Consider the following 22,187-nt stretch of genomic DNA (forward strand, 5'->3'; position numbering starts at 1 on the left):
TCAAGATGTAAATCTAAGCAGTTGTTTTTATCTGTGCAAATTTGGTGTCACAGTCAGAGGGGGATGCCAAAGGTCTCTTAAAACAAAATATTTTCCTTTGATTGAGCTTTGTGTTTTTAAAACAGAATCATTCTCCAGCCCCCTGCAGATCCCTACAGGGCTCAGAGCTGACAGAAGTAGGAGGGGGTGGTGAAAGGGAGAGCTACATATTTGATTTGTTTGGGTTTTTTTACCTTGCAGAGGAAAATGAACTCCTACAGCAAACTCTTGTATGCCAAAACAGCCATGACACATCACCTCCATCAATGCTGACAACTTGAAATTTGATGAAGACATAATTTTCACTCGACAAGAAGGACTTGTTCTCCCTTATTTAATTCTTCTGTAAATTCTCAAGCATCTCAATATTTGGGTTTCATATACCCACGAACACATACAGATCACAGCAGAGGTAACTACCTATAACATTTTCCACTAAGCAACTGAAGAACTCAAATCCCCACCACTGCAACCCCTCTCAATTAGACACGACCTGGGTAGTGCACCCAGCAAGCAGACAACAGACTACACTTCCCCATTTCAAAATCTAATTTACTTTTAGCAGGACAAGGCAAGCTGATCATTTGTTACGAAACAAAGGGAAATGCTTGAACAAATGAACTGTGTCCTGCTAGAAGCAGGCACATTGTTTCAATTCCTCGGAGTCCAAATTTTGCGGGTCACGTGGAGCGGCAAGCTGCCGCCAAGGCCAAGTCTGCAATGTTTAAAATCCTCCTCTTCATCTCATTTTTCCTATCATGGCTCTACGCTGTTAAACGCACCCTTGACCTCCAAGTAGCGTTAAAAGAACAGTCATCTCCATTATCTCGATCAATAAGTCTTCATAGTTGATGAAAATAAAAGTAAGTGGACCTACCGAAAGTAAGCAGGCACGGGCTGCTTTGCAAGAAGCTACCTGTGGGGAAATGTGTAGTAACCTCGGAGCATCCTCACTGAGGAGGGGGAGGTATGCTCCAACACGTGTCACCAAACGTGTTAAAAATCCCACTGCAAAAAGAGCAAGCTGTTACCTTCACATAGAATCATAGAATTGGCTGGGTTGGAAGGGACCTCGGAGATCATCAAGTCCAACCCTTGATCCACTACCACTGCAGTTACCAGACCATGGCACTGAGTGCCACATCCAGTCTCTTTTTAAATATCTCCAGGGATGGAGAATCCAATCCTTCCCTGGGCAGCCCATTCCAATGTCTGATCACCCTCTCCGTAAAGAAATTCTTTCTAATATCCAACCTAAACCTCCCCCGGCACAACTTAAGACCGTGCCCTCTTGTCTTACTGAGAGTTGCCTGGGAAAAGAGACCAACCCCCCCCTGACTACCCCCTCCTTTCAGGGAGTTGTAGAGAGTGATGAGGTCTCCTCTGAGCCTCCTCTTCTCCAGGCTGAACAGCCCCAGCTCCCTCAGCCTCTCCTCATAGGATCTGTGCTCGAGTCCCTTCACCAGCCTGGTTGCCCTCCTTTGGACCTGCTCCAGGACCTCGATATCCTTCCTAAACTGAGGGGCCCATGGATGGATTAATGTTTGGATTAAACACCTTAGCATGTATTTTAACCAACTTGCTGGACTGTAGCTTGTGCTGTCTCAAACCAGCCTCTAACAAACCGTGGAGGTGGTACAGATTTTCCCCAACTGCGCTCCCACTTCTCTGTGCTACACAGACTAAATTGACCACAGAACAGGATAAGGAATCCCTACCTACAAGTCAGCAGAGGAAAACTATCAAAACCAAAGGGCTGCAGAAATACATGTTTTGTTTACCTTTGTACACATGGGGTTATCTTATTTAGTTCAGAAGCAACATTTAAAAGACCGAATTAAAAGCCTTCACACTGGAGCCAGATACGAGTAGGAAGGAGAGAAGAACACCAGGTCTGGGAGAATTAAGTTCCTATAACATAGCAAGAAATCATTTGCTATCACCACAAGATCCAGAGAGCAGGTCACCCACAAAAAAAAATCTTTCTATAGCACTGCTCATGCAACTTAACTAAACTAAACAATAACTGCAACGAGACATTCTGGATTTGGCTGCTGACAAGAACACAAATGAGAAATGCTTCAGTAGCCAGGAAATATGGGCTATGGCTAACATGCCACATACTGCTTAAATAAGCTAAAGCATACCTTCCATATAAAATGTATTTGTTTAGACATCATTCGGGGGCCGTCTGTGTATTACTGTGAAAAGCTATTAATACTGTTTCTACCACAGGAGGATGGAAAGTTTGATTACAGTATAAGATTCCTCGAAGAAAGAGCAGGGAGGAAGGCATGTGACAGTAGCACCAACATACCCTACGTAAAGACAGGAGTAGTCCCAGGGAGAAACAGCACCCTGCTCAGACGTAAACCAGCACACATGTACACATGGCTCCTTCAACAGTTTCCTTCCCATTCAAGAACTGTGCAGAAGCAAGAAAAGAGCTGATACATAACACTGACCAGAAACAAATTCCTGCTTTAAAATTCCTTAAGTGATGCTTTTTTGTAACACTCATTTTCATCTTATTGAGCTGTATTACTGTCTTGTCACTAATTGGAGGCCAGTCAAGGTATGCACTTCTCTGTTGGAAGGTAGCTTCATCAGCTGGGACATATCAAGCTTGTATACTCTGGTGTACTCTGGTAGAGATCCCCATTAAAATCATACAGCAAAAGCGTGCACAAGCTTCTTAATTCAACATGTCATCCATGTAAGGCCTAGGGACCTAACTTCAACAAGTATTCTAGAAATATTTTTTCAAGGGTGGAATAACCCAATACAACCAACTGCCATACTCATAATGATGCTCCTTCTTATTACCAATTGGCATTGATTTCTACAATGTAGCAGCCTGTTTAATAGCCAGTACATGATAAATATCAGTAATCCTCATTTGTTTTAACTACTCTTAATGGTTGTATTATTTTTCCATTAGCTTTGGTCTTCTTTTCCCTTTATTTCACTATTAGGACCCTGTTTCACTGGGGTTTTGTTTTGGTTTGTTTGGGTTTTTTTTATTTAAAATAGAAGTCCCTTTATTTAAAAACACTTGTTGCACATTCCCTATCGCAAAGAAAAAGTACAGTCACTATTGATACCCCTAAATGCAACAAATACTGAACTGCTCTCATGGCCACAATGTAAACAAGAAGTTAAACACTTCTGAATGCCCCTATCAATAAATGAAACACTTCCTCTATAAACTCCTCATTTGCAATGTAGTCACAAAACCAGCAAATACAGTTCTTGAAGGACTGCATAGAATTAGTCACCTCTTCACTCAGCAGTGGGGAGGTCTGAAGTAGCGGGAGTATTGGACACTGTATTTCAGAAGGAATACAGAAAAAATGAACAAACATTACAGATTTAAGGAAACATAATTCATGTAAAAGAATTTGGGGTTTATTATTTTTTTTTAACCTTCCCAGAAGGTAACTGACAGATGGGTGGTAACAGTCCTCATATGTGTAAAAGGCTGATTTGAGAAGGAAGCAAAGTGCTTTTTGCCAGATTCACCAAAATGTAAGAGAAACGCTGCCACCTTGACCTGCAGGACTTTTCAGGATCACGAAACAAGCCAAGAGAAGTTCTGCATAAGCAGTAGGAAACCTACCACGGCAGGTTTTTTAGAGACACATTTTTCGAGTTTGGTCTGGATAAACCTTACACTGCAGGAGGTGAGGGGGTTGAGCAGCCAAACTGACCTGCACTGCCCTCCTCCAGGCATGCCTGGCTTTGTGCTCACAACCTACTGCAACACCTGGAGAGACAAGGTGTCCCTAGAGGAAGAGGTATGTAGAACCTGGATCAAGCAAGTAATGATTTCTACAGTCCAAAGGCCTTTGGAGGGGAAGGGCAGCACGTGGTGCCAAAGTGCTGATGTGAATACTGCACGGGGGGCACTGAAAAACCACTGGTGCACCAGCTATCAGATCTCAAGCTGAAGAAGGCTTAGGGATTTCCACCTAGGAGCTTCACCTAGGAACTTGCAGGTCACCACCACTGCACTGCAGCTGCACAGGGCCACCACCTGCAATGTTTCAGCTGCTGCTTGTCACTGAAGTCCTTCCCTCCATCTGCTACCACAGTGGTTTTTATGGCTCCTTTTGGATAAATGATGGTGCTGGCTTGGTTACAGTATTTCAGTAAAAAAATTCTTCTAGTTGAACTTAAAAGATATGCTTGCAAGTTTCACAGGCACAAGTAATAAGGCATAAGTTTTCTACAACCTAAGTTCATAGGCAAATATATGTGATATTTTGATCTGGACCCATCACCAAAGTCTATGGCTAGTCATGGGGCTTTGTAAACAATTCCACTTGATTTTGTAAACAAATCAAAACAAAAATAAAATGGAATAACATAAAAGCATATGTAAGCCATTATTATTTCAAAATCTCTGAAATCACTGCAGAGGTTTGAATGCACAGGATTTTAAAACATCTACAGTACATTTAGAGACATGTTCATTTGGAGGTTAGAGGACAGAGGAAGATGTTTATCCAACATCTGATTTCATCTTCTATTATGAATCCACTCCAGCAATTTCTATCCTGCTTAATGGCACATGCATGCATTATAAAAATTACAGATACATGCTGCTTTTAACTCCTATTATTAAAAACATAACAACACAGATATTCCTAAGCCATAATCATGACCAGGAGTAAACTAGCATGCTGAGGGATGTCAGTATGGAAGAAAAAAACACCAACTACAAAACATTTGGAAAGCCATAACATAACAGCACTTCCATTGTACTTGTAGACCAGAAGCATTATTGGAAAATTTCTCCCCCATCCAGATGGCTCAACTGTGGTTTAAAAAGAAATTATTGCAGAATATAAGAAAACAAAAATCAAAGTTGGATTCCAGAATACATCACTGAAAGCAAAGCACTAGGCGAACGGTTCTGGTAATAATCCCTAGCACTCTGTGTGAGATATTTATGCATCACAGAATAGCAAATAAAGCTATTTTAAATATACACCTAAAAAAGCTCAGTGAACTACCAAATGATGCTGATCTCAGCAATACAAAAATGTATTTGCTTAACTGGAAAGATTACAACTTTCTGATATAGTCTTAATAGCATATAAAGACTGTCACACAGGCAAAGTATAAAATAATGTTTAGAACCCCAGAGAAACAACTTATTTAAACATCTATATACTACGATATCTTTCTCAGAAGCCACATATGATCCACATGTTTATAACCTCAATGTCTGCAGAACAAATTCCCTTTGCATAACTACAATTTTCCAGGTTTACAAATGGAGAGAAAGCATGTTACAAATCACTGCTGGTTCAGAGAAAAGTGGTATTTACTTCCTCTGCTGCATCCCCTTGGATACCATACTGCAGACCAAGTCTCCAAACAGACTGATTTCTGAGGTAAACAGACATATTCAACATACATACATACATACATACAAGGATGCAGACAAAGTGCCAGTACTTACAGCTAAAGATGCCTGGAGGTGGATGCTCTGTTACAAGCAGACAGTTCTCTTCATCACTGTTATCCCCACAATCATTCTGCTGGTTACAAATCAATGAGCCAAGATACAAGCATTTACCACTGGCGCAGGTGAATTTGCACTCTGAAAAACAAAAGAGAAACCAAACCAAATTTGTGAGGAACTTGATGTTTATCTTCTTCGCTGCTACAATGACTGATATTAAAGGAATTATTTTTCAAGCAGATGCTATCATAGTGAATGGATCCTTGGCACTTCAACACCAAAATAAATAATATTTGCAGCATTGTACATATACATACACATGTGACACCTTCCAGATCACCAGAATCAATCCACTAGTAAATCAGATTTGCAATTTTTGGAAATTAAACTTTTCTTTTTAAAAAAACAGACAACGTATTTTTGCAGTTTGTGTTGATCACAGTGCACTTCGGGCAAAGACCGTGTTCTCATACATGTTTGTGTGGCACCCTGCATGCTTGGGGCAAGACACCATTATGAATTAAACCAGAAATTGTCCCACATTAAAAGAAGTATTGCACAAAGTAAAGCAGCAGCATCTGTAAGGATACAGTATAGTTTGTAAACAGAGCAACCCTGTCCAGACACAGACAGTTACTCTTTAACAACCTTCCCAAAGCCAATTTGCCAGTCTCCCAACTAATTGCAACCAAGCACTCAGTGTCTGCACACAGAACTTTCACACATCAGTTTGCTTTACAATGTCGGTAAACTTCTTAAACCTCTATTAAGTGTCTGAATGCTGTTTGCAGGCGTGCTGTATTTTTTACATTTTATTCATAACAAAAAATTGAACATTCGCCCCTAAATATGATTCCATCATGGGAACAATTCCTGTGAGACTACATGTTTAAAAAAAGACTTTGTTACCTCAACTTCCTTCTTACTTTTCTCTCTTTCTCTGCAAAAGGATGCAGCCTGGATCTTACCCCTGTGTAAGATACCTCACTAGACTGACCTCTAGCTCTTAAAAAAAATATGTAAAGGAAAAACTCCCTGCCTCATCTCTCTCTCAAGGTTTACACCAACAGGAGAGCTATGCAGTTAGCCCTTCTGACAGGGACGACATTACTTCTATCCTTGGCCTTTTGTTTACTGCTAAAGATTCCATAAGTGGTGGCTTTCTATGGGAATTACAGGCCATGCTTTATCATTTTGGATGTTTTTTCTTTAATTTTCAGAGCCCACTCAGACAGGGCTTCAGTCCGACTGCCTTGTCCTCTGAAGCTGTAATACCTCAATATTTAAATAAGGCATTAAATGCTAAAGATGTCTGCTATGGTTGATGGCTGATAATTAAAATTCCATTGCCCTTCTGCTAAACGGATCATTTAAATGTCACTTCCAGAAACAAAGCTTTATAGTAAGTATTTGAGATGTAATTAAGAAATGTTCACAAAAACGGACATGCAATTATAAAAAGCTTCCTTACTAAGCTTGTTCCAAAGTTAAATACACGACACACACAGAGCAGAGGACATAATATATCTAGACAATTTATAATTTAATTATTACACTTCCAGCATGTTGATAAATTCTGGTGATTGTCATTCACAAGCAGAGGCGAACTAGACAGCATTAGAAACACTCACAAGCAGTTTATTAAAGCAGTGGCATTCCCTGAACCCTGGGCTTCCCTAAGGCTACAGTTTGTAGCTGGTTCTGCTCCAGAGAGATAATCTCTGGTCCTTCACAGCACAGAGACAGCATTTCTTCATCTTCAACAGTATCAACAAGAGACTTTCCTTTAATCCTAAGAGTACTTGGACTTAGGCTGAACTAAGATGATGGGACCTCTAATTCTAAAAAGGCCCTGAAACAGTTACATAGGTGTGATATTTACCCACGCACACCTGATGTATAGCATAATAACAGCAATAGGGAAGGAAAGGAAAAACAAAATGGGAAAAGGAACAAAATATTTTTTCTTTGCAAGTTTGCTATGCAGCTTAAAGTTATTTGCGAACTTCACTCTAAACACTTTTCATCAAGACGAATAACATTTTGCTACAACACAGCAAGAATCTGCTGCTGGAAAAATATATGCATCAACATGTGTAAGACATAAAATGCTACTTTGAAATATAAATAAAAGTCATAAAATGCTATGCAAGGGAAGAAAATAATTTCCTATGGAAAAAAATATTTCACTGTCAAACTTGCTTGGTCCTCAAAATTTAAGCTTTTTGTCCAAGCCTGTAGTACTTGAGCTATTCAAACTATACATCAAAATACTGTAAAAAAAAGTGGTTTTCCCTGTTCTTTTGTCTCACTGTCCTTCTCTGCTACAACTCAGAACTGAAGAGGCATTTAAGGGGCTTAGGTTTTCTGGTTTGAATATATAGTGTAAAATAAAAGAGTAAGCCTTTGAAATGCAAAGAACTAAGAAGGTCATTAACAGTTACTTTTGGAAAGAGAGTTAAAAGATCTGTCTCCATATTAATAATCTGGTAATTGCAACACTTTAGGACTCATTTCTGCAACTTCATGAAGTAAGAAAATGGAACAAGAAAAAAACAAAGCTGCCTTGAGAGGATTAGAAAAGTTGGCTTGAAAGAGTTCAAACTTTCCAGGTATATTAAATGAGTAATATAATACAGGGTGAAATTACGAGTGATAATGGACATACTGCTTCAATTTGAAATACAAATACCAAAAACCATATTGCTTTAAATTAGAATATTTGGCATGTTACTTTGGCCACAGTATTTACTCTTCTTTCCCGTGCCTCTGTGTTGACTCCTAATACAGGGCTCTCCATGCTTCCCCCATCACTGATTAAAATGCTCAAGAAAGATGTCAACTGAAAAGCAATTAAACCTAAGAACTTTGGGGTTCTGTTTGTCACCATATTACACTGTCTTCAGACAAAAGAGAAAAGGAAGTATTAAATTTTTAGTAGTTCTACTCAAGACTTTAAAGTTCTGTTTTTAAACATTACCATAAGAGGATGAGACTCAGCTCTTGTGAAACCCCACCCCCAACATAGTACATGGACCTCTTGGAACAAGTCCAGAGGAGGGCCACAAAGAAAATCAGAGGGGCTGGAGCACCTCTCCTATAAAGACAGACTGAGAGGGCTTGCTCAGTCTGGAGAAGAGGAGGCTCTGATGAGATCTTACAGAGGTCCCCCAGAACTTGAAGGGGCCTACTGGAAAGCTGGAGAGAGACTTCTTAGAAGGGGGAATGTAGTGATAGGACAAGGGGCAATGGTTTTAAGCTGTAAGTGGGGAGTTTTAGGTAAGACATGAGGAAGAAATTCTTTAGTGTGAGGGTGGTGAAACACTGGCACAGGTTGCCCAGGGAGGCTGTGGATGGCCCCTCCTTTAAAGAGTTCAGGCCAGGTTGGACGGGGCTTTGAGCAGCCTGACCTAGTGGGAGGTGTCCCTGCCTATGCAGGGGGGGGTTGGAACTAGATGAGACCAAAATAAGGTTGGTAACACACCAGTGTTTTAGCTATTGCTCAGCATGTGCTTGCATAGCATTGAGGCTTCCTTTTTTTCTCACTTGGCTACACCCAGGCAGTAGGCAAGATGTGAGCAATAGGCTGGGAGGGGACATGGCCAGGATCACTGACCATAGCTGACCAAAGGGATCCTCTATGCCACATAGCATCATGCTCAGCAATTAAAAAAAAAAAAAAAAAAAAAAAAAAAAAAAAAAAAAAGGAGGTTTGTCTTCCTGGTCTTCCTGTTGCTTGGAGACTGGCTGGGCATCAGTCTACTTGTGGAAGGTGGGGACTGCCTTTGCATGACTTTTTTCCCCTCTTTCCTTCAATTCTTAAACTGCCCTTCAGCCATTACCCTTCCTGTTCTCCCCCTTCCCGCATGCCAGTAGCATACTGCTGACGTGTTCAAAGTTGATATAAATATGTATAAACTCTCTACATACAAATACCCATTAATGTAGAACTGCATTTGTACTAAATATTAATTAAAGGTTATGTTTCAGCTCCAACAGTGAAAGATGGATTTGCTTCAAGATACAAAAAAAATCCTCTGATCAGAGTTTTTTTATTGTGAAAAGTAAGATTTGCTGTATTGGGTCAGCTTATTTTACACTTTCTGTGCCTACTCAACAAGATAATTTTATCTTTGCATTCAGCTTAATTCTTTTAGACTTCATTTACACTTGACTTCATCCATATGAAGAGCATTCCCATTGTTTTGTCATCCTACTTACTGTAGGGCATTTTTAATTATAGCTAAGTGCTGTTTGTTTTTGTAATGCAAGTCTAACCACAGGCCAAGGAAAAAAAAAAGTGACAAAGTGTCATATTGAAAAAATATGGGGGTTTAGGCCACTGTTACGATGCATGTCACAGCTATTTATTTAACAGGTCTGAGATTATTATCTGACCCAGGGGCAGAATTCTATTCCATCCATTTGAATAAAAAAATAAAAAACTATATACACAGCCAGTGATCTCAGACTGCTGTGGCTGAACTGCAGTAACACAGTTCAAATGCACAAAATGAAAGTCTAAGTCACGACTGGGATTTAACCAGCATGTAAAAGCACTCTCCCAAAATCCAGCACAGCCAGCAGAGGGTGATCAAATATCCTGCTGGTGTCATGTAAGTAGACTGACAAAATCTTTGCCTCCAGATGGATCCAGATCTCCAGAATAAAAGCCTAATTTCTTATGAAAAGACTCCATTTTAAGTATGCCATCATACTTCTTCATACTCTTGTTCATATTGCAACATCTAGCAGACTGAAAGAAAATATGTTTAGAAGGCATCATCACCTGTTATGAGGGTAATAAGAGGCAGGAGTAACAAATTGGAAAGGGTGGAAGGAAGCACACTTTGCTAGAGATTAAAGAAATATAGACCACAAATACCAGAGTCAGTACAATAAAACCCTGTTCAATCTCTGATAAACATCTGTCTGTTTATCATTTTTAATATTGTAGATTGCAGCTTTATAATGGGAAGTAAATCATAAATAGGAGGCAGTGTACATAAGGAACATGTTTATTTGGGAAAAAGCTTGGTTAGTAAGGAAGATGGCAGGCTGCCACGCGATCTTATAAACCTCCATTGGTGCAGGGAAGAGAGGGATGAACAGATCTTTACAAAACAAAAAAACACTTCATAAAAATAATGCCAAGCAGAATCCCGGCAAAAATGAAAGCAGATCAGCTTATGCCAAGTAGGAAGCAGAGCTGTAAGCCACAGTCCCAGACCTGTCCGTGCTGCCCACAGCCTCACAGGACAGGAGTCTGTTCTCAGAGCCACGCAACATGGACACCGAGAGACTTCCTCTGCCCAGAGGAGATTACAGCCTTAAAACCAGGCTGATTGAAAGAAGATTGTTAGTGATTCAAAACCAGTCTCAATTGCTGAGCTGCTGCCCTCTTGCAGTCCCCCATGCTCACTTGCTTATCCAGCACTTATATTGTCATCTTCTTCTTAAGGCAAAGCCTGAAGCTATGCCCTCTAATGAGGAACTACTTATGCCAGTAGCTAAAGGAAGTAAACACAATATTCTCGTACCCAGGTAGTGAAATCTGCTGTTCAGTTCACCAGTTCAGGGCATCAGGACATTTTACTGAGCTTCCCTTAATTAATAGTCTGAAAGAAATTACACTAGACCTTGTGGGAACAACTGAAAGACCCCTTTTATTTCGAGACTTGTCAGCGAGGCTGGTTTTTGTCTGTGATCTTTTTTACCATATATACCCATTTCCAGTGTGAAAAGAAACAGAAAGGTCTCCTCCTGAAGTCCATTGGGGCATTATGAAAAGAGCTTTCACCCCTGCTAGAAACTTTTTTTTGCTCAGACATCATCCTGTCTCCAGGATGCCTCACAGTGAGCACCAGCAGCTCCTCTGCTCAGGTCTCTTCCAGAATGAGGAGACAAATTTGTGTCGCAGCACTCATCTCAAACAGGTAAGTTTCTCCAAGGTGATCACAATCACACCCACCCAAATCAGCAGTTTTGCAACCACAGGAAAAGGCCAATAAAGAAAAGCTGCCTTTATTGGCCACCTTCACGGATAAGCTTTTCCATTTATCAGTGTAGCTTTCCATAAGGCAGCAACACCATATGAGACTACAGGTTTGTATTTTCTGCCCTTAGATTCACTTGCTTTTCCTGACCTGGCAATAATCTGCCCATTTCACAGCACAGAAATGCCAGAACTTCTCAACAAAACTCAAGAATTGTGTTCCCTGCACCGCACTCATGTAAAGCCTCCTTTACATCCCCAACAAAGCAGCCTGAGCCCCTCTCAGGCCACAAAGCTTCTGCAGTGATGTGTGCCCACCCAGCACTACAGACTCTGCACTCTCCTGCTGAGGGACTTGTGTCAGTGCCAACAACTCAAACAAATCACAGCCTTGACTTTGACCCACGAGGGGCTTGGGTCAGAGCCCACAAGAAAGGACACAGCAGCCCAGCAGATGAGGATGAGGAACACCTTCACTGCAGCTCCCGAGAAGGCATGACCTACAAGAGATGCTTCCCACCAGCCATGACAAGGCCTCATGTTTCTCTTTGCCCAATGCAGTGGCAAAGCTGGGTCCATGCTATGGCATTGCTGGGCCCACCCCCAGGCCCATGTCCCAGCCCATCACCTCCCCCCAGCCCCACACCCAGGCCAGGGCTGCCCCGGGGGCTCTGCTCATCTCCTGCCTGGGGCAGTGGGATGGGGGCCATGGCCGCCAGGCCCTGCCCTGACAGACCCCAGGGGAGCCCCCAGCTCCCCGTGACATTTCTACACAAGCACAAGCAGAGCTTTCCTAATCAAGGATGGGGAAGGCACATTGGTGACTCAGCTAATGAGACTCTCATTTTCAGTTGTGAAATTACATGAGGAGACGATTAAAAATACATTAAATATGTACCTTATAATTTTTGTCGAGCACAATGTTATTATCATGGCCAAGTGCAGATGAAGTAAAGGGTATGTGCAAATGAGATTTTCCTAATACCCAGTCCTCCTTAATCATAATTCAAAGAAATTCAGAATTATGGTAAATATTTTAAAATTATCTTGGTTGCTTTTCATCTTAAGAAATCTTTAATAATCACAAGCAGTGTCACTTACCCAGTTTGTAGAGTGCTGCATACATAAAGGAATACAAAATAAAAAATCATGTTACTGTAGCAGCTTCTTGTTTTTTCTTTGGAATATTGTTTGCATAGTAAATAGCTCAAGACTAGAACATTTTCTCAGGTAACATCATACCCTTGGAGTCCAGACAAATATAGACTAAAATGTGTCATTTCAGAGATGCATTGCAAAGTTTGGATTGCAGTTCATAAAAATGGGCCCAGCAGAAGACACAACAGTTACTGCAACACCAAGGACTATCTGGGGGCTGGGGAAAATGGGATGATTGGTGGGAAAAAGTGCTGTCTTTGTGTTCTCTGTTATTAAATTAGGTCAGATTACTAAAGACTGTGACCCCTGTACAGCAGGAACTGTTTTCAGTTAGCTCTCCTAGGAGGTACTGGAATACAGATTTAATACCATTCTCATCCGCAACTGTGTAATATTACTGAAGCAATAAGGGGTCTGAGAACACATCTGAGAACTTGACTTTCCCTAAAAGTAACACACAATGCAGGCAAGGGTTTGCCGTATTTCAGGTGGCTTTTCAGAAGATGTCAACATGATACTGGTGAAAGTATTTTTTTTTAACAAATCTTTCTGTGCACGCTGTGCAGAAAATGTAAGAGAAATTACTGGTTTTACTATGTAGCAAGATGCAGAACACTTACAGAGCTTCCGCTGTAATGTAAATTCCAAATTTTAATGGATAAGAGAGTTCTCCTTTAATTTCTCAATGACATATGAATTGTGCAATGCACACTAATGTGAGCAATTCCAAGTTTTTAATAATCTGTAACAGTTTCTCCACATCTGCAGTGATTTGTATGCTTCTGTAGTAAATAACTTGTCACTACCAGGTTTTGTAATTTAAAAGCAACTCCTCCTCTTTAAGTCCAGTTACCTAAAACATCTCTGATTCAGGCCACTGTGCCTCAGTATTCACATAACAAAAAATAAAAGCAAAATAATACATATAGTAAGGCTAAACAGATTGCTCCCAATGTTTTGCATTGTAGAGTACATAAATGTTTTTTACAAACCAGTAATACTTATTTCTTCAGTGGTTATTCAGCTCTACCTAAAAAATGAGTCACACATTCTATTCACCTTAGTACCTTTTCCAGAAGGCTGGGTTTTTATGGCTAAACCTTTTAAAGAAAATCATGTTTTTTCTATTAGAAAACTCCTCTTTTCTGTGCTTTGCCTTCCTCTTAAGTCAGTTTCCATGAACACTCCCTCCAAAATATGTACTGTGTTGCAAACTGTATACAGACTTCCACCTGTGTGCATTTTCATAGAGCAGAGCTGGCAGTCATTTGGCTTGCCTAATGTTTTCTGCTAGAAACATCTTGCAGAATCCCTCCCATGTTTGCTGCAGGCAGCAGGTTTGTGATGCTGAGAGGGAAGAACTGCCCCAGGCTACGGAAATGCTTTTCTTCATCCCAGGAAATTCTCTTTTGCTTTTATGGAAATAAAAAATATTTTTTAAAAATGCAGTTAGATCTTTCCATTGTCTGCATCAGGAGAATCTATGGTAGCTTTCCAAATAACTAAAAGGTGTAGACACTGTGAGGCTCCAGCAATACAGCCTGGAATTTGGGAGGAACAGCCCAAACCATACTGGGAGAGCAGGAGCAGCAGCAGAGTGGCTGTGGTGGGGAAAGGTGAACTCTGCTCCCTCCGCAGTCACACAGGATTTCCCTTTCATTTCCAGGTATCCGTGCTGCCAAGTACAGCCACTACTACAACAACCAGATGCTCCTCTTTTGTCTGCCAGTACTCCCAATGTGCAGTGCACAGGACAGACAGACACGAGGGAAGAAATGTGAATACACGATAGAGAGCAAAGTCAAGAGTGAAGTCAGTATTTCGTGGTCTGAGAGGGTCTGATCTAGCAACCTAAGAAGCATGGTTTCAATAAAGATTCATACTACAATTCTGCAATTTTGTTTAAGCATTAGCCTATTAATATTTGTATATATTTGACCATATAGCAGCTATTTAACCAAGATTTTTCATCATTTCCCTGGCCAAAGTGCTGAAGTGATCCTGACACATTGTCTCAAGCCTAGGGCTCTTCTGGACATTATTTCTGCCTTTGGTTTATCTTCATATGGTGGGCTGGAAACTACAGTGACTGACACGCACATCAGCCATGTGTTGCCTTGAGATGGCAACATCTGTCAGAGACAGGGTAGGCTATAACCATTTCAGCCACCTAATTTTAATCTGCCACTGTGTATCTGTTGGAAGCCCTGCAGAATTCTTTGGGTGGGGAGGAGAGATGGGCTATAGGACAAATTTCTGGTTACAGCCCAAGATATCAAGTGTATCGATGACAAGTTAAAGCATGTTAAAAATTGTACAGGTGATGCACTGAACACAGAGAATCACCCAAAGTTGTACCAGTCAGAGCATAAACAGCTGGAGCACTGGTAAGCCAGGAGCAGCTAATTGTATTTTAACTGTGGGTCAGTAGTTGGTCATATTGTACTAGCTCATTATTACTAATCTGTTCACAGACAGTGAAAATTTTCTGGTTTCATAAGCCAACATAATTAAACTCAGACCAGTTTCATAGTGCTGGTCTCTCCTCAGAAGATTTCAAATAGAGAACTCACAGGAAAGAGAAAAAGCCAGCTAATACAGCACACTAATTTTCATACAGAAACAAAGATGCAAAATATTTGTTAGAGCTTCCATGTGTTCTACCAGCATCCCTCTAATTTAGAATCATAGAATCATCACGTTTGGAAAGTACCTTTAAGATCAGAGGCCAACCATCAGTCCCTCACCACCTTAATCACTAAATCATCTCCGAAAGTTCCACATCTACCCATTTTTTTAATACCTCCAGGGATGGTGACTCCGCCACCTCCCTGGGCAACCTGTTCCAATGCCTCACGCCTCTTTCAATGAAGAAATTTTTCCTAATATCTAATCTGAACCTGCACTAGTGCAACTTGAACTCATTACCTCTTGTCTTATCACTGCTCACTGGGGAGAAGAGGCCAACATGTGCCTCACTACATCCTCCTTTGAGGCAGTTGCAGAGGGAAATAAGGTCTCCCCTCAATCTCCTCCAGGATTTACAGCCCCAGTTCCTTCAGCCTCTCCACATAAGGCCTGTTCTCCAGAGCCCTAATCAGCCTAATTGCCTTTCTCTGTACCCTCTCCAGCACCTCTATGTCCTTCCTATACTGTGGAGCCCAAAACTGCCTCACCAAGGCTGAGTACAAGGGGTAAGATCACCTCCCTGGCCCTGCTTGTCACACTGTTCCTGATACAGGCCAGGATGCCATTTTTTCTTCTTGGTAAATTTAGGGTCCTTCAGCTTACAAAATCATGATGCAACACTACAAAAAAACATCTAAATAGTTAGTTTTCATTATCATAGGAAATATTCCTTTAAAACATAAAATGTGTTACTACTGAATGTTAACATAGAAAAAATACATCTCCAGAGAGGTGATCATTCCAAAATCCAGCCTGCAGATTAGAAATTTTTTATGATTTGCAGTCACCACGTTCAGAAAATAAGAATGATCACACAACCCCATGGAAAAAAAAGTTCAGCAGCTATCAAGATAAGGTAAAGAGCAATCTGGTACACAAATATTTGGGGATCAAATTCAAAAGCGAGAGTAACTTTACAGTAGTGAAACACAGGGCTCCCTGATTTTTCCTTAGCCCCATTAAAGTCTCAACTATTTACTGATACATAATGAAGGCTTCAATTAAGTAAACACTATGAACATGCTAGTATGTTTTAATAAGTCTGTGCATCAAACCTGTTGTTTCATCTGAGCTGAGATGTGCCTTCCATGTGTGAACACTGCCTACACTCCTTCAGCTATGGCTTACATAAACCCTTTGTGTTAGAATGTATCAGGAACAAACTAGATAGAGAAGTTGTAATTAACAACAGTGGGAAAATAATCCTGAAATATGGTTTTATACACTGCATGCAATAACTCTGTGTTGGAGTTGATAGCAAGATGTTTAGTGTGCTCTACTACTTGAGAGGCAGAAAACAGAGGCAGTGATGGCAGGACAGTGCACCCTGATAAAAGGTCACTCCAATGGGCAGGAAGACCCTTTCAGAACTATAGGAAATGCAAGAAATTCCTCAAGAGACGTGTAAGGGTTTTGAGGAGGTTACTGATTTGAAACAAAAGTGTTCCCTCTGATACTTACTGGTACATGGTGTAAGGACTCAAATGGGATTAGCCAGTTTAAAGAGATGACCATGTTTATTTAAATACAAACAGATATGCATGTATAACAATTAGGACTTCTTGTCTTCAGCATATATTGCACTTGCTAAATGGTAGCATATATGAGAGAGAAGAACACTGTTTTGGTTTAAACACATTTTCTAGATTTCCAAACATCACCTCTCACACTCATTTGTTTTTTGTTGTCAAAGCTTAAGATACAGAATGAAAAAATCTCCTTCTGCAAGCACACATTAAGAATAATGCTAATAAGAAGACAATTTTGTTGTCTTGTGACTAAAACAGCAAAGTTATCTGCTTAGTCTTCTTCAGAGGCAAAGCTGTGACAGAACTGGTATTGCTAGACTAGATAGATGCAGTTTTTTCCTTTGTTACTTCTCAAGAAACTAAATCATCACTTTTTTATTTTCATGGGGATTTCTAGGGAACATAACTGTAGTATATTGTTCTTTGCAACACTTTAATTAGTAAGCCAGGGCAAACATTTTAAAATGCCAGACATTAGAGAGACACTCACAAAGGAATGACACAAAAAAAGAATTAATTCTATTTCTGATTTCCAAACAGCACATTAGAGTCCTTCAGAGAATGACCATTCTGCAGCTTTTTAGAAGTGTATTTACATCAAACAAAATTTGCTTAGAAAAAAAAAATTATTTAATGACATCAAAGATAGAAGGAATTCACATACTTGAGACTGTCTACAAAACCAACAAAAACTATAAGCATCAAAGAAATACCCTATGGTTATGGCAGGCTAGGTGCCTTTCTAACAATACATTGATTTTCAGTGGGTCTGTCTCATTTTTGACACCTTGGGGGCTAATCACACGTATTTTAATGACAGTGATTATACTTCAGATTATACTTGAAGCATACTTTGCTTCACTGAATTGAACTCCTAAATATATATTTCAAATGTCTTGCTCACTCTTTGACACTAAACATGATCTATGTAGACCAAAACTTTATAAAGACACTATGCATTTATAGGGAGAGATACAGGAAGGTGTAAAAGGAATATGAAAAAAAAAAGATATTCATGTTTTGTCCCTTCTGATTTTTTTTAATATTAAGTATTTCATCCTCTTTGTCTTATCCCATGGAGAAAAAAAGTGAAGAAATATTACAAGTACCCACACAGGGAAAACTAAGCAACTGAGATGAGAGGAACAGTTCTTAAATCATTTTAAAACTCTCTAGATTACATCTTCAACTTAAATGAGGCTTCACATATTTATTTCACCTAAAGCTTGTTTGTATTAAATACCTAGCAATTAGCAGACTGTATCTTGCCTTTTGCACAAAGATTTCAGCAAGTGACTCCCAACTTTTTTTCTCTCTCAAGCCATATATCAACAGCAAGACAAGGAAAGCATAACCTCATTAATAAAAGAAACATACCAGTTCTTTAATTTTAAAAGAAATTCTTTCTTTGCAACATATAGGCAAATGGCTTATAAAGAAATAAAAGAAAAGAAACAAAACCTAAGAACAAAAAATCCAATCTTTCCATATTCATTCCTTTGATTTGTACCATTATATGGACATATCCAATCATATGACTATGTCTAACAGTAAACTCAAAGTATAGGCATTGTAGGCCAACTTTTGGAGCAAAGTCTGTCCTAAGATACAGAGTACTGACCCTGAGAATCCATTCAGGAATTAGTCAGTCTGTGAATTTTTTGTGCTCCTTAAATACAAGAACAATATAAAGTTCAAAATGTCAGTGTGAAACTATCACAAAAGTGTCAGCTTATTTTATACTGAAATTTCCATCGATCAATAGGAAACACATTTTTTATTTTAAACAGAGTATAATCTGATTTTGGACCACTATATCAGCAATATTTTATATAACGTATAATTTGAATTAGGGAATGTATGGCAAAAAAGTACATTCTAAGCATATATGGAATAGTTGGGCCAGTTTCCCTTTTAATACTTGATGCCTGCATACAAAACCAGCAGGCTAAACAAGAAGACTGGCCTCAATTATTTTCATATAATTTTCAGAGGAAAGAGAGGCCATATTGGTTGCTGTAAGAGAGAGAAGCCTGTACTACTGCACTATTACAATGGCAAAGTAAGAGATACTAAATTCTTATAAAGTACAGATGCTCTCCCAACATGAAGCAGCATGAAGGGAAAGCATAAGGTTGTGCACCAAAAGATCAAAGGGGAAAAAAACCATTATGCTTTCTTAAGTAGTAGTTCTGGAAAATTTTCCTTCTGAAAAGTCACAGATTTTCCAAGATTTTGAAACAAAATATTACAATTATTGTCTTAGATGCAGTCGTCCCCCAGCCTATATGACAAGCTATTTGGCTTTTTTCAGCATATCTAGAGCTGAGATGATGATGATGATTACCATCATCACTGCCACTGTGAAATGACCCAGGCATGTACAGCTTGTGACAACTAAGAAGGAGGTACTAATAAACTCAGTAACACAATCATATATCTCAGTGTTGAGAAGAATCTCTACTGATTAATAATTGTAAAAATTCTCTAGTCCATGAGTGTTATTCTTTTCTCTTATCTGTACAAATTTTCTAAATGGAAAAGGGTGGTTTAACTGTGCCACCCAGACAACTATTAGATGAGATACAATGCTCTTCCTCACTTCCACTTAATCCAAATATTTATCCCTATCAAAGAAAAACTAAACACTTCCATGTTTCATCTTGCATGAAAAGCCCTTCTTCTGTTCAGATATGGTTTTCAACCATCTACAAAAACAATTATGTCAGTATATAACTAGCACTCCTGCAGCTGCAGAGCTTTACCTTGTTTCTCTTTAATTTACCGTGGCAGACACTGCATCTCAAGAAGAAAACCTGAGCAATGTTTTCTTAGAAGACTAATTCCATTTTCTTCCTATATCCTTAATTTCATTCAGGATCTAGTCTCTGTACTCTGTGAAGACAGTAATAAAGCTAAGATTCACTACAAGACTGCAAGGATCAGGATTTCAAAGAGAAAGGAAGAATGATTGTAAACTTCTTGCAACAAAACATGAGGATATCTTTGTCTCCAGTGATGTATCACACAACTATATCAAATTAAAATAGTCAGATAAATGAAAATGCTTTATCTCTGCACGAATGAAAAGAGTACTAGCAGGGTATATGAGGCATCATAAGGGTGGGAAGCTGACATGAGTTCTGTCTAAAATATTGTGCATCACAGCCTAGGTCAATTGTCCATGACCTTGTCACCTCACCACCCTGGAGGCCTGTCATTTCATGATGGCTTTGAGATAGTTCAGAATGAAAAAAAAAAAAAAAAAATTACATGGTTAAATTACTAATTTATAAGAAAGATGTGAAGGTTTGAAAGAACTGGTCTGAGGCTTACACTGCAGCCATGACAAATAGGCTGAGTTCCCAGCACCTTGAGAAAGGTTTTGAAGAACAAAATGCACAATTAGCAGGCAACTGAATGTACTTTGGTTTATTATACTATTCCCCAATCTGTGAGGGAAATAATTATAAGAGGACCTACAAGTGAACAGAGACCAGTAACTCTTGGCTTAAATTGCTATTAAAACCTGAAGAGCTATTTTGTTTTATTTTATTGCCAGTTCAACCACTACTGCCAATGGGTCAAGGGCTCAAATTCACTTTCATTTGACATTGTGTCTTCCATTCCTAACACAGTGGTGATGTCTCTCAAAAGCCCTGTTTCAATAGGACTGTAATAGGACCATAACAGGACTTTCAGTAGGATGTAGGACTACACCTCAAAACAAGGACCACATGCTTCTGTGACTGCAAGCCAGGCCCTTGCCAACCAATGCCCCCCAAGCAGTGCCCAATGCTGATGGCAAGGAGTGTCCCCTGCAGTAGCAATCGTATTTTGTGCAGATGTATTTGCAGCACATGACAGATCCTGGTGCCTCTCCCAGTTCCCCTATTCCAGAAAAATGAAGAGGATAATTAAGCATGTCTGGGGATTTATTGAGCTGGCAGATTTAGTACTGAAGGAGAGCACCTTGTGCAGTAAGCAAGGTCTGATGCATGCAATGTAACCTGCAGGGGCAAAAGGAGACAGCCTGACTTGCATGTCAGCTTCTCTTCTTGCATACAGAGATTTTCCTACTGTCCCTTACCATGCAGAAAATACCCTTATGGTACACAAGTTTTCTGCCTAAACAAAATTGGTTAGGTTGTAATTTTGCTGGCAATACCAGTTAGCTTCTAAAAATTAGCTTCATATGTACGTTTTTCCTTTTTACCACAGACAGAAAACAGACATTGGGATTGTGAGATTAAAATTAATTCAGGTTCAAAAATATTCACAACTATTTTTTAAGGAATCACACACATGCAAAAATTATTACTAATCACATGAAAAGGGGAAAGTCAGAAGATTTTGTGCCTGAGCTGTTGAATTGGCATAGCTGCTTTTTGGATTCCATCTAGAAATAATGCATATTTTATACAAATGTCACACAAAAACTGGCTCCATTGCACTTAGCATGAAAATCCAACATTGTAGTAATTGATGAAAGGTATATAATTGGTATCAGCACCATTTTTGGGCAATCATTAGATGGAAAATTGCAGAGAAACATCAACTTTAAGCTACCTAGAAGTTTGTAGAAGTTCTCAGCCTATCTGCACTTCACATCTTAGACACATCTTCCTTAGAAATGGTATCCTAGGTTTTTCATAGGTATTTCTTTCCTGTTTAAATGTGAAATCTACCATGTGTTTGCCTTAGAAGTAGTTTCAGAAAATTTTACAAGCTTTCAGGTTAGTATTTGAATAATAAAAGAAAAAATGTTACTACAGAGTAAAAAAAAAAGTGCTATTTTAGTATTGAAACTTTCTTTTTTAGGAAAAGCTACAGTTTTACGGAGCATTCGTGGGAGAACTTTAAATGCAAAATGTGCTTAAGTAGTGGAAAAAAAAGCAATAAAAAAACAAGCAGGCAAAAAACCCTACATGTTCTCTATTATTTATAAAAACAGAACATATGAGAGAATAATACATGATGCTAAAGCCCAAGAAATCCAGGATTTTCAAGATTCCCAACCTATTTCTACTCCTAACTAGTAATAATAACTCTTCTGCCACTTCTGTCTCCACTTTACACACATTTGTATCACAAATACTTGCATACTTTGCACACAAGGGAAAGGACAGATACCCTGGGAGAAGTACAGAGCAGTCAGAGAGGCAAGAGATCATGTTAGGAAAACAAAAGCACTGAGAGAACTGGATCTGGCGACGGGGGTTCAGGACAACAGGAAAAATTTCTATAGGTCTGTCAATGATAAGAGGAAGACTAGGGAAACATGGGCCCACTCCAGAAGGAAACA

The 22,187-nt window shown here is 39.5% G+C and overlaps 1 protein-coding gene across 2 annotated transcripts in view; it reads right to left on the bottom strand.

The window, feature by feature from the left end:
* The window catches only part of LDLRAD4 (low density lipoprotein receptor class A domain containing 4), a 289,376-nt gene that overhangs the window by 150,423 nt on the left and 116,766 nt on the right, over positions 1-22,187 (bottom strand). For both annotated transcript variants that reach the window (XM_071737096.1, XM_071737095.1), the window contains exon 4: positions 5,510-5,650. In XM_071737096.1, the coding sequence (XP_071593197.1) occupies positions 5,510-5,650 (141 nt within the window). The remainder of the gene's footprint in view (positions 1-5,509; positions 5,651-22,187) is intronic.

The sequence above is a fragment of the Heliangelus exortis genome, chromosome 2 (genome assembly GCF_036169615.1).
Source record: "Heliangelus exortis chromosome 2, bHelExo1.hap1, whole genome shotgun sequence".
Taxonomy (NCBI): domain Eukaryota; kingdom Metazoa; phylum Chordata; class Aves; order Apodiformes; family Trochilidae; genus Heliangelus; species Heliangelus exortis.